General features: G+C 39.7%; 1 protein-coding gene across 1 annotated transcript in view; it reads right to left on the reverse strand.

Moving 5' to 3' along the window:
* The window catches only part of LOC122815806 (arylsulfatase A-like), a 351,804-nt gene that overhangs the window by 61,475 nt on the left and 276,712 nt on the right, over nt 1-13,617 (reverse strand). Inside the window, exon 5 of the mRNA XM_044088605.1 lies at nt 8,432-8,556. Within this exon, the coding sequence (XP_043944540.1) occupies nt 8,432-8,556 (125 nt within the window). The remainder of the gene's footprint in view (nt 1-8,431; nt 8,557-13,617) is intronic.

Consider the following 13,617-nt stretch of genomic DNA (forward strand, 5'->3'; position numbering starts at 1 on the left):
CAGTTTCCAGCAAGGCTGCTGGCCTAATATTGTCATACACCTTGTCAGGCCATGGTTGGTGGAGTGAGACATGTGTCTGACATCCATTGCATAGTGTAACAGTCAATGGGCTCCGCTGGTTACAGTCGGTAGGCATGATCGGGCCTAGAGCAAAAGTAATGGTCTAGTGTCAGTAGGTGTACGACAGTATCAGTGCTCATATCCATGCTAACTCCTATCATAGCATTTCAGGTGACATGACTCAGAAATCTGGGGACACCGCTTGGCACTAAATGCTAGTTGTCCTCTGTGCAAGTAAGTATTGCAGTTACTTCCAGGCTCCAGCATGTTGCAAGAAGAGAATCATGCAAGGTGTTTGTACAGAACACAGGCAAACATGTTAGGGAAGTGTAATATGTACACACTGTGTTGCTTAGTCATGCTGCGGCTCACTTGCCCAAAGGATGGTCCTTACCTACAATGCCCTGCAGCAGTGCAATGACATCCCCACACAGGGAATCAACATAGTGCATCATGTGTTTACCAATATGGGTGACCTGTACAGCCCCCCCTATATGAGGTCCTCCCCTGGTGGGATCTGGCCACAGATCAGTCTTCTTAGAACTACCCCCCTTGCAGACAATACAGACATATATGTCAAGACAGCCATTTACTACTGCCTGTGGGATGGTTAACATGGCGGGACTGCACCTTCCCCTTCAGATGGGACAGGCACGTATGCAGAGCTCTACACCTATGCATTATGTCAGCAGCAACGCAACTACATGAACTTGGCTGTATGTGACTAGAGGGATATGGGCTCATCATGGCCCAGCAAACCTGGCTGGTCGACAACTGCCATTAGCAGGCTGCACAATAACAGGTGGACAGTGCTGTGTGACAGTAGGGGTGAGGGTGCCCCTCCCCAACATGGAGGCATTACCTCCCCAGCTAAAAGAAACACATAGTGTTGTTGTGATGTTGTGTAGACACTGTAAGTGACAAAAGTAGCCCCTCTCACAAAGCAGAACCACAAGGCACAGTGTAGTTACATGTATGATCTCAAGGACAGGCCCAGATTGTGGGTGACCTCATACTTCATGCTGCCACATATGATGGGTCTATACTCATACCTAACCTGTACACCCACACTGTTTGTGTCAACTACACTCCCTTGTCCCCACCACATGCGACACATGACATTCCAACAACCTGTCCCATAACTTCCATATTTACAGAACAGTTTGCAATTGGTCTCTCATTGGAAGATACACAGCATCTATTGCACATGCTAACATTCCAGGCTACATCCCACATGTGATCTGACAAGAATGACTAACAACATTGGGAAACCCTTGCAGTCATATCAACACTACTGGCTGCACACCAGCTGAGTGGACAACGGCAACTGTTATACCCTTGCACAGAGGTGATGCATCCACTGACCAAAATAACCATACTCCTCTTTGTCTGAGTATCCATATTTGTATGCCCATAGGCGCGATCATCATGGAGGTGATCAGCACACATATATGTGCTCTAAACACATTTGACTGTACACAGCTTGGATGTGTGACAGAGGCAGTATGACTGTTACAAGTGGTGGACATTTCCGAGGCAGTCACCATGGACCTGGGTGAGGGTACATCAGGTCATACAACCCCCTAGACTGACCCAAGCCATCTGACTATATCCACCACTCAGGCAACATTTACAAAGCACCCACTTAGGCATCCACAATACTGTCATTGTAGGGGTCACTAAGTGGTCCATTGCTGGCATACATATGAAACACAGGGACATCATCTTCCAATAGCTGATCTGTAATCAGCAGTGCTCAACAGGACACAGTCCTGGGTCCTCTACTGCTTGGAATCCATTCAACTATAATACATGCGACTACTGACTGACTGTGACTAACGATGCTGGCTGATGCCTGCAAATTGTGAGCACGCATACAGTATCTGTGGTATGTCACTTACTATTTCATGTAAGCAGCATGATGCCTACATGGTAAAAAAGACCATGCAGGCTTTATTAAATTCCCCCCATAGTTACTGACAATACCCCCAAAACAAATTCAGATTTATTCACACAAATGCACATTAAGGGTGGAATTTAAACCAAGTAGAAATATAAGTTACAGTCACTAACAGCACAGCTGGTCAACCCTCCCACCAAAAAAGGATAAAAATATTCCAATTTATTAATATAAAAATTTTCTTGCCAGCCTTAATGGCAAAATTTAAGCTAAGCAAATGAAAGGGTTGTTGTTGTTGTTTGTGTTTCGGCTTTTCCCGGTAAGGGGTCGCCACAGCGGAACTCCGGTCCGCTAATGATTGGCAGTAGATTTTTACGAAATGCCGAGGTGCCAGCTCGACGCTCAACCTTCAACGAAGGCACACCCATTTACGCACGCAAATGAAAGGGTAAATTACTTTAATCCACAGCCCTTTTAGCTACCCCCCTTCCACCACAACAAAAGGAGGGCCGAAGAGTACAAAGAAAACAAAAAGAACATAAATATCCAATTTCAAAATATTTAAACAAATGCATACACACACACACACACACACACACACACACACACACACACACATAAACACACACTTGCTAGCCAAACTTTAAAATATTTTAACAAATGCAAATACATGCACACACATACACACACTAGCCGAGCTATGATTACCCCCCCTCTCCAAAAATAAGAAAATTTGGTTATATTCACATTAAAAAAGGCTTATCTTCAGTCTAGTAGTCCACAATGTCATGGCTGATTCACTTGCTGTGATTAATCCAGTTTGCCAGGTTTGGGTAAACAAAAAAACTGTTCCACTGCAAAACTTTCTATTATACTGTACTCATACCTCTCAACCTTGAAACATCAAAAATCTGGACACGGCCCATGAAAAATAGGTACAAATCTGTACGCTGATTAACATAAAATTTGCATACATAATTACACAACCCGCCCACTCCGATGGAATTGTGGGATACCAACTTTCAAACACAAACTGAAGAACAGAACCAAAATATAGCACCAGAGTCCCCCTGCAGCCATTCCAATGTCCCATTACCTGCCTAGTTTACACCATTTACCATAAACACTAATGTGTGCATACTGTTTACTTCCATAATGATTATTTGGATTTTATTTTTATAGCACAATGCACAAACAATAATCGATATCTGCTAAACAAAGTAATACCGTCTCACAAAATAGACTTGGCATTAAAACTTCTCTGCCCTTGAAACTCACATTCGTTGAAACAGCATTGAAACGAGGCCCCTTGCACACAAAAGAAACATACATGCATTCTTTGATACACATTCCTGACTTAATTAAATTATATTCTATGTATAATACAGCACACTTGTTAGACTTAAGTTAGAGCACATTTTAAATTTGTTTAAACATTTTTCCAGTAGGCAATGAAACAAAATGCATGAACTACTAATGACAAAAACTGCCTTATTCAGAAAATTTCCATGATAAAATTCTACTTTTACACACAAACTATATATATATATATATATATATATATATATATATATATATATATATATATATATATAAAAATATGGAATGACAGTAGTGTAAGCCATAGGCATCTTGCACAGTTTCTTGGCACTTATTTTCAATTTCACTTTTTTTGGGGTTTTGGGGGGCAAAAACCATGGACACATCAACATACCACTAAGCCAAATCAGCAGTTTTATGAAAGCTAGTCATTTAATGGAAAGTTAAAGCTTTGTTGTATAGACAACAGAAGCTATGGTACTTTTCCGTTAACAGGGCAACAGAACTGTAATAGCTAAGACGACCTTCTCAGCAAAATGGTGTAGCTTAATGTGACTGCAGAATGCCAAGATGTATGTGAGTATGTACGACCTCCCTTTAACATTTTTTGTAGTTCCTACAACACTGCACTGTATATTGGACTTTATGCTTCATTCATTGTCCCTTGGTGATGTGTGAATAGGGGTCAGCCCATTGTACATACTCACATACATCTTGGCATTCTTCAGTCGAATTAAGCTACACCATTTTGCTGAAGGATCCTGAAAAGTATAAAGTAATGAACAAGCAAATCTGCACTCAAATTAAGCTACACCATTTTGCTGAAGGATCCTAAAAATATAAAGTATTGAACAAGCAAATCTACTTGCTAATACAGGAAGTGTCCTAAGTGACTCAAGAAAGAAGTGCGGCAGTATTGTGTCACTGTCGTTTGAAATAATTGCTGCATTTCCTGTTCCTCTACAACTTTCTTAGTTTTGCATTAGCAGTATCGTTTTTAAAAATAAAGAACCACTCCACAGAAATTCCCCTACAGCAACAGTAGCCCTTAGGTGCAGTTAAACAGTATCTTTCAGTAGAATAACTACAGCAAAATGTCTACCAGGTACGTGTGTCCCATGTACATATACCTCTCAACTCTGTCTTGATTTTGGCTCAAACCCCTCCTCATTCCCTACAACTGGCAGTTTTAGGAGAAAAGTGTGGTCGATCACATTTAATAAATGATGAAAATCATTTGAGTTATAGACTTGTTTTCCTCTGAATAATGCATGCTAATTCAGTTCCTATTAAACCCTGTTGGCATGCATTACTCGAAGTAAAACAAGTCTATAATTCAAATTGTCGTTATTTATTAAATGTGATCGACCACACTTAATAACTCTGACAGAAAAATGTGTGTGTGGCACCCACATCGGCAGCAGCTGAATGATCAACGTTATAATGAGAGCCAAGATTCCAAACGTACATTATTGCCCCGATAACGGAAAAGTACCAAAGCTGTTCCTCAAATCAGATATATAACTGAACACCATTAAAATTATTAAAGCATGTCATAGGCTTACAATTCAACCTTAATACTGGCTATTGCAACAGATATTTAAAGACTTTTAAAAACAAAGTGCATCTATTGAAATATCTCTCTAGAAGAAGGGAAGCTGCTTGACTTTGTGCTTTTTCAGTTTTACTGCAACTTACTGAGAAATGGCACGCATGCTTACACACACATACCATCTCTCTCCTTTTGTGCAGGTACAGTGCAGAAATGCTCCGTTTGAATGTCAACAGTAGCAGTTGTGCAGAAATGCAACCGCGTTTGCAGTTCTTTCCCAAGCAGGCTTACACACCACTACTCGTAGTGGTTCACGTACCTTACAGAGCTCCCATTCGTTTGAAGTACTTTAAGCAACAACTCACTGTGCAGAAATAGCAGAGCTCCCAAGCAGGCTTCTCATTAAGAAAAATAAACTGTCCTTGCAAGCATTAACACAGGCACACCCCCTTCTGAAAATAAGAACCCAACCTACCCTTTCAAACGTCGCAGCAGTCATGTCAAGCCAGAAGCCAGCCAGAAATCTGAGAAAATGCAGCAGTAAGTCCGGAGCTCCGTATCGCAAATGCATTTTAGTTTCTTTGTAGAGATATTGCCAAACAATCATTCTAAACACATCTAACAGTGTTAATAATAATGGCTCACAATAACTGAGTGCAGGCTGCAGCCAAAAGATAATGTTTCCCCGCTCTCCATTTGAACAGCCTGGCCTGGAATGCAAGCTCAATTCCGACAGGCTGGAACCACTGACGTAGCTGACGTCATCATGCACGTGATGACGTTAGCTCAAAAATGGGAAAAAAGATAAAAATAAAAAATAGATGAGAAAAACTCGGAAATGAAGGGGTGCCACTCGGGAATCGTGGCACCCCATTATTTGGACCCCAAAACTCGGTAAAAAACGAGTAATTCGGGACAGTTGAGAGATCTGACTGTACTACTGTACAACTAGAAGGCTGATGTTAATTTTAAAAATAACCATGGTTCTCTCTGGTCTTCTTGTCTATAGCTCCTTCCAAATTTCTTCCAATCCTATACCACATTATCACTCATGGACACATGGATGCGAGCAAGAAGAAGAAACAAAGCATTTACTTCAGAGCTGGATCATGGTCAAACTGGGCCCTAGGCAGGCTAATGGAACAGGCCCCCCCCCCCCACACATAGCCATTTCAGTGTTCCATTACTTGGCTATTTCTCCCCATTTACCATAAACACTGTTCAAACCTCTCAGTGTGCATGCTATTTTTCTTTACTTCTACAATGATTACAGATACTTGGATTTAATTTAAAACTTTTATTTCAAAATTTATAGCACACACACCAATAGGCATTGCTAAACAAAATAATACAGTCTCACAATGAAAAAGACTTACCATTAAAGTAAACTTCACTGCCCTTGAAACTTACATTCATTGAAACAGCATTGAAACCCACTTTCAAAGACAATGCATCTGGCCAGGGGCAGATAAAGTTTACCTCTGGGCTGTTTTCAAACCATAGGCCCCTGGCATGTTTTTAGGATCATGTATACATGCATATGTTCTTTGATTCATATTAAATAATATACCTTGTATAATAAAATACTTCTTGTTAGTGGTGTTTTAAACTTGTAATTTTAACCATTTTTCCAGTAAGCAATGAAACAAACTATATGATCCAATAATGACAAAACTGTCCATTTCAGAACATTTCAACCATAAAATGCCACTCAAACATTTGTCATTATAATCCACCAATATCAGTCAATATGCACAATGTATGCAGAAGTAAAAGTCACCTGAATAATTCCACATTAAAGAGATATGTAGCTAATGAAGAGGTTGCTTCTAGCAAACAACTTTATATTTTACCTTTTCATCTACAACTTCAGTGCCTGCTGTCTCTGAAGAATAAATTGTCTATGTTACATTAAAAAAAAAGACAGCTGGTAGTGGACATGTTTACAGTTACTAGGCATCTCATTCAAAGGACTGCAGTACCCCGACCACAGTATCAGCAATCTGTCTAGATATGGTGGGAGTAGAACCCACAGCCTTCTGCAACAGAAGCATGTATTATGCTGCCTGTTGTGTTATGACCACTTACTAAAACAAAATAGTTCCATGACAGCAGTAAACTTATCTTCCCTTGAAACTCACAATTCCTTGAAAATGCAATGTAGTAAGTCTTTCGGCTTTTCCTGGTTAGGGGTCGCCACAGCGGAACTCCGGTCCGCTCATGACTGGCAGTGGACTTTTATGGTGCTGAGTTGCCAGCCCGGTGCCCAACCTTCAACGAAGGTATGCCCATTCACACTTGCACCTACCTGCATGTCTTTAGCGTCACTCAAATGTGGGGAGGACATGCAGACTCCACACAGAAGGTGCTCCAGCCAAGAATCGAATGGGAAAAACTCTTGCTGTGAGGTGACAATGCTAACCACTGCACCACCGCGGCCCTACTCCTTGAAAATGCAATGAAGCTCACAATTCCTTGAAAATGCACCAAAACTCACTTTTTTAGTAGTTTTGTAGTTGGTGTTGAGGATTCAGGCTCTTCTTTCCTGTAACAAAGGTACAGGGTTTGAGCCTGAGGAAAGTAACCTGTCAAACCAACCAGGGCATTACACACACAAACACACACACAAACACACACACACACACACACACACACACACACACACACACACACACACACACACACACACACACACACACATGCATGCACACATTGTGTTCTGCAGTTTCAGCAGCAAGTGTGTTTCCAAGCAGCAGCCAGCAAGAATGTCTTGTACTTAAGTTCTGCTCATGGATTTTGGAAAAGGAGGAGTAAGCAACAAGGTGTGTGTGTTGACAGATGCACAGACGCAGAGGGCATTTTTAAAGAAGAATGCCGTTAAAGGATCTGGCTCTGGTTTGTAAGGCAAAAAGAAAGCTACACTCCCTTATTATTTGCACCTGGGGCGGACTACACCGTCTGCCCCCACATTAGTACACCTCTGCAAAAAGCTATAAGAAGTGGGTAATAATTCAAACTGCATCCAATGTACAAGAAATAGAGTTACTGTCATTGCTTGGGAAACAATTTAGATGGATATAAAGTGTGGACACAAGGCTTGAGAAGCCTTGAAAAGCTAGACACAACATTTTGAGACTTTATATACTCTTCCTGACAAAATGTAAATCAAAAGATTATGGACCTGATACCTTAAGTAAATGGGGAGAAATGTATAATGCCACACAATGAGTTTGAGTTGGTATAAATTTAGACAAACAACATTCAGTTATAAAAGATTCATGGGACTTTAAGCAAGCAAAATCCTAAAACCCGACCCTGTGCTGTGCATGATCTTTCCAGCTCCTTAAGTAGCTGAGCACTGGCAGAAAATCTGAGGTGATGCAGCATATATGCAGGCTTTGAAATGGATAATTTAATGAATACAACAAGAAATGAATTGTGTAAGGGTGGTCTAATGGTTAAGGTGTTTGCCTTGCAAACACAAGGTGCAGGGTTTGAGTTGCACAAGGGACAATTGGCTAGGCTTAAAATGGCTCGCAAGGGCAGTTAGCTTAGTACTAATCTATGAACCAGAATAAGAAAATCAGTGCACTTCATACCTGTAGGAATCTTTCCAGGCCAGTAGGCAATAGCTGGCTCCCTCATCCCTCCTTCATAGGTTGTTGCTTTACCACACTTCAGGAGTCCAGAATTTCCACCACGAGACATTCTCTTTGTTTCAGGGCTAAATGAAAGGAAAAAAAAAAATATTTTACTGTTCCTTGTTGTCCCACAGATATCTACTACTTAATCTATACCCAGGACAAGTATTTTGAAATGCTACTTCCTTATATGTGAAGTACAGATCACAATCATTGATTCTAGGTCAGCAATGAGCATGATTTCCTGGGTACTTTTGATGATATATCTACATTACTATGTCTGAAAGTGTAAATGACATAAAATATATAACACAAGTTGGGTGGGACTGTTAGAAACGAATGTTAAAAAATGCAAATAAAACTAGACTATAAAAGTACCTTAATGAAAGGCTAGAGACAATCTAGCCCAATTTGCCATGGATGCTTTGGCTCCATTATAGTAAATATATTAACTCTGAATCATTTTATAGCCTGTTTATGAATCTGTTTCTCTGAGGACCATTCTCACCAATAAATTCGGACAACAAAGCATGGTGCTGAGCAAATGGCAATTCTACTCTTAACTACTTAAGTACACTGGCTTAGTGGCATAAGGTTATGCACCCTGTTTACAAACCTGATGGGCTCAATCTATCACAACCAGTGCCATAAAATGCACACAGACTACACTTGCTCATTATGATAGGCAGACAATACTATGGTTTGGATGAGTAATCTCAGCTGTGTATATTCAGAATGGAAATTATATAGTGATCATTCCTTTTTTTTTTCAATAAATATATTTATTAAATTACCATGTATGACACAGGAAATCTTAAATTTATATAAATGAAAAACAAACATTGACACCACTTTAATTGCAAACATTATACATCACAGACATCACCGAAACAACTGCAGTTGCAAACATTGTACATCACTTATAATTTATCTAGTCATTGTCAGTTAAGCATTATATGGCTCATTCAAATCCTGCCTCTTAAACCTCATTCCTTCTCTGCATATATTGTTCCCACAGTTCCCATTTTTCCTATGTAGGTTGCTTCGTTCCTTTTCTAAAGATTCCAATTCCAATTGTTTTATCTCTGTTACTATATTCACTACCTCTAGTAAAGTTGGTCTAGACTTCGATTTCCATCTTCTAGTAATTGTGTTTTTTTTTGGCAGCCACAATAATTAGACTCAGCAAGGCTTTACTATGTCAAGGCAATCCCTATTCTGTATCATAGCTCAAAAAAAAATCATCTCCCCGGTCAGTCCAATCCACTCACCCAGCATCTCTGACAGAGCAGTCCGCAGGGAATCCCTAAAGTCTGCCGGCTCATTACACTCCCAAAAAATATGTTCCCAGCCACCTCTTTCTTGGCTGTCACACTTCCAACATTTGCTATGCAACTGAGGAAACATTCTTTGGAGTCTACTTGGTGTATAAAAATACCTATGTAAACACTTCCAGGCAAAGATCCTAAATTTCTAGACTTTGTTGCATATTTGGAAGATATAGATATATTCTCCCATTCTGTCTTTGTAAATTGCTTATCCAGTCTCTCTTCCCAGTCCTTTCTAAGCTCTTCTGATTGATTCTTATAATTACAGAAACAAACTCCAAAGAAATATGGACACGTTGAGCACTAAAACATTTATTAACTCGCAGAGCTTTCAGGTACAAAAACCCTTCTTCAGTGTGCATCAGTTGTATTAAAACATCACATTTTATACCCTTAATACCACAAGACACAGCCCATAATTAACCAATAAAACAAAACAAAATAATTTGTTGTGATTCTTATATTTATCATGTAATATTTTATATGCTCTACTGTTGTGTCTTTCGACTTTTCCCGGTTAGGGGTCGCCACAGCGGAACTCCGGTCCACTAATGATTGACAGTAGATTTTTACGTGCCGAGTTGCCAGCCCTGATGCACAACCTTCAATGAAGGTACGCCCATTCACGCATGTCTCCACACAGAAGACGCTCTAGCTGAGAATCGAACAGGACAACGTCTTACTGTGAGGCAACAACGCTACCGCAGCACCATATTCCTTTTTAACAGCAGCCTCTGTTCTAGATTCTATTAAAAACTCTACTGCTGGTCTTTCATTTAGGCCCCCCCCCCATTTATTTCTCTTTGCTATACTCTGTTATCAATCCTTGATATGGAAGGCAATCTCTAACCTGCAGTCCAAATACATTCTTGGTCTCTTCCCATTCTATTACCTTTCCCTTTCTAGTTATTTGCTCCCAATGCCTTGGTTCCTTTGCCAGTTTTCTCCAATAAATTTCAGCCCCCTCTTGCCTATTATCCCTAGTCACTGTCATCTCTATTGGCAGAATCTCTTTTCTCCATTCTCGTGCTGTTTTAGTTCTTAGAATACTCCATGCTATTTTATGAATATAATACTCTGTATGACTGTTGTTGTTCTCCTTAAGTGTCTGCATTCAGAATCCCAATTTCTCATTATTTCTTGAGCTTCCTCCCTGTATCATCATCATTCCTTTCTACTTTGAATTATAGTTTTCTACTTGTGCTATGTATAAGAACCTTAACTGTATTGCTCTAAAATACCCCCTCAAATTGGGTAATCTTAGTCCTCCTTGTTCTATTGGAAGAGTCAGATTATTCCACTTAACCCTTGTTGTCTTCCCTTTCCAGATAAAATTATTCAACTCTTTTTTAATTGTTATCCACAGCTTCTCCTCTGGTGATAAAAATATGCCTGACCTGTGTATAAGACTAAAGGGACTAAAAACATTTTAATTGCTTATATCTTAGTAGCCATATCCATATAACAAAACTTCCAGTTTCTCAGTTTTTGTATTATTTTCTGTTTAGTCTCTTCCCACATATCTTTAGTTGCCACAATAGAGTCATTTCTAACCCAGAATCCTAAATACTTTATTTTATCATGTCCCCATAAATGTGGATATTGCTGAACCAATTCATATGTGGTTACATAATTTACCTCTAGTCTTTGTTGTAGCTTCATTAACTTTGTATCCCGTGAAGATCTGAACCTGTCTTAAAATGTTCCACAACACTATAATGTTCCTTTCTGATTTTCTCATGTATAAAATAATGTCATCTGCAAATGCAGCCAGCTTTTCCTGACTACCATACCAGTTATATCCTTGAATTTCTGAGTCCTTATTTTCTTTGCCATTTTTATTTTAGTTATTATTGGTGCATGTTCTGAAATAGTTATTGGGTGCATTTGAAGACCTTCAATTAAATGCACATGTTCATGTGAGATATAAATTCTATCTAGCCTAGCCCAGTTTTTGTATCTATACTGATCATTCTTTTGATAGATGACACTTCACTTCTTTGCAGAGAATGTTACTTTCTATGGTGTAGAAGACTGGTTTGATGTAAAAACTAAGAGACACTTGTGTAACGTGTGATAAACACTGCTCTAGCTTAATGGGTCAATGTCAGAAAAAGAGCTCCCAACAAAATAGTCACTTAAGTTGGGGCTTCCAGTTAGGATGAGGGCAGAGTAGCATGTTTGATTCTGATATCCGTCCGCTTTGTCTGAATATTGGGGTAATTAGGCCATTTATACCTGTGTGAGTTAAGTTTTTTGGCTGCCAACTGGATTCTGTATTTCTAGGAGGTTAAATGCAGAAATCATGGCTTAAGAAATAGAGAAAAAGTATCCTGATCAACTCCACTGTACATCAGGAAAAAATCCACCAAACCTGCCTATTAGTCCTTTCCAAGAAGAGATGGCTCTGGCCTAGCAGATGGCGAATGGCAAACTACAGTTAATTTAAATCAGATTCTGGATGTGATACAGAAGATGAACTATGGACTAACAGCCTACACAGAAAAGGTAGACAATAAGTTAACAGTCAGTGAACTTGCACTCACCAGGCACACCAGTCACCTCTCTACTGTTGACACTGAAATGAAAGATGTGAAATTTGGTCAAACCCAGGCTCAAACAAGTTGAAGCTAAACTAACAGATCTAGAGGACCATCAGAAAAATCTGCACGTTACAGGAATTCTGGAGGAAGAAGGCATGGATTGCTGACATATATAAGACAACAGGTGGCACTCTGGACTTGTCTGCAATTGAAGGAGATATGCATTGAGAGGCTTACATGGTCTTTATTCCACAGTACTTGAGATTTAGAATATCTAAACCTATAGTAATGAGATATGACTCTTATAAGCTGAAAGAAAAAGTGTTGTCTGCACTCCAGACTCTGGGTAAAATTGTTAAGATTAGTAACTCTAGGGTGTTGCGGAATTACAACTATATGGCTGACACATGGTTTTCATCCTGCAATTAGGACTCGCAAGCAGTCTTGTTGGAAATGTAGGTTCATCTACATTGTTCAGTTTAGGGTGCGTCTGCCAGGTGAGAGTGCAAATCTTGAAGCTGGCATCGGTAGGGAATGCCCCTAGTTCAGCACGTTCTACTCCTTCGGGGGAATTAATTTCTAAAAGAAGCTCCACCAATCACAGAGAAAATCTGGACCCATTCCCCCTCATCAGAAAAGGATGGGGATAAATAGATTATAATGGAAAAACCTTGCCAGGACACACCACTTAATTTGACACAACACATATTAGCCAGTTATAAGGAAGTTTCTGTAAGTTTAAACATGACATTGTGTGACTGTTGGGTATGATTATTGTTAATTTGCTCATATGAGCTGTTGTTAACTGATTTTTTTGACTGTATAACTCATTAAAAGCAGGTGGCAGGGTCAGCATCTCTAGATGCAGGGAGACTGAGGCACTTGATTGGACCTCAGTTCCTAGGCTGCTAATTTCTTAGTGCGGGAGGAGAAGTAGATGAGTACATCTGTATGGATTTAGTAAAGTTGCTGTCTACTGTTGAACTATATACATCTTAACTTTTTTCTTTTTTTTTTTTTCCTTTTACACCTAGATATTAAGTAAAGTTCTTTTTGAGTGGCTCCAACTGTATATTTTTCAATGTGAATGGGACACACAATTCAAGCTGTAGTGGAATCAGCATGTAATTCACTGTAAGTAGATCTGGCCAGGAGTGTGGACGGTTGCTAATTAATACTGGTTTTCTTCCTGTGTGAACTCTTGGACCATGTCCGTGCTGCAAACTAAGCTTATTTTCTTGTAGTGTGGACTCTGGCTTGGGGAGGCTAGGAA

Source organism: Protopterus annectens, chromosome 11.part0, assembly GCF_019279795.1.
Source record: "Protopterus annectens isolate FY-2018-M chromosome 11.part0, PAN1.0, whole genome shotgun sequence".
In the NCBI taxonomy this organism is placed as follows: Eukaryota; Metazoa; Chordata; order Ceratodontiformes; family Protopteridae; genus Protopterus; species Protopterus annectens.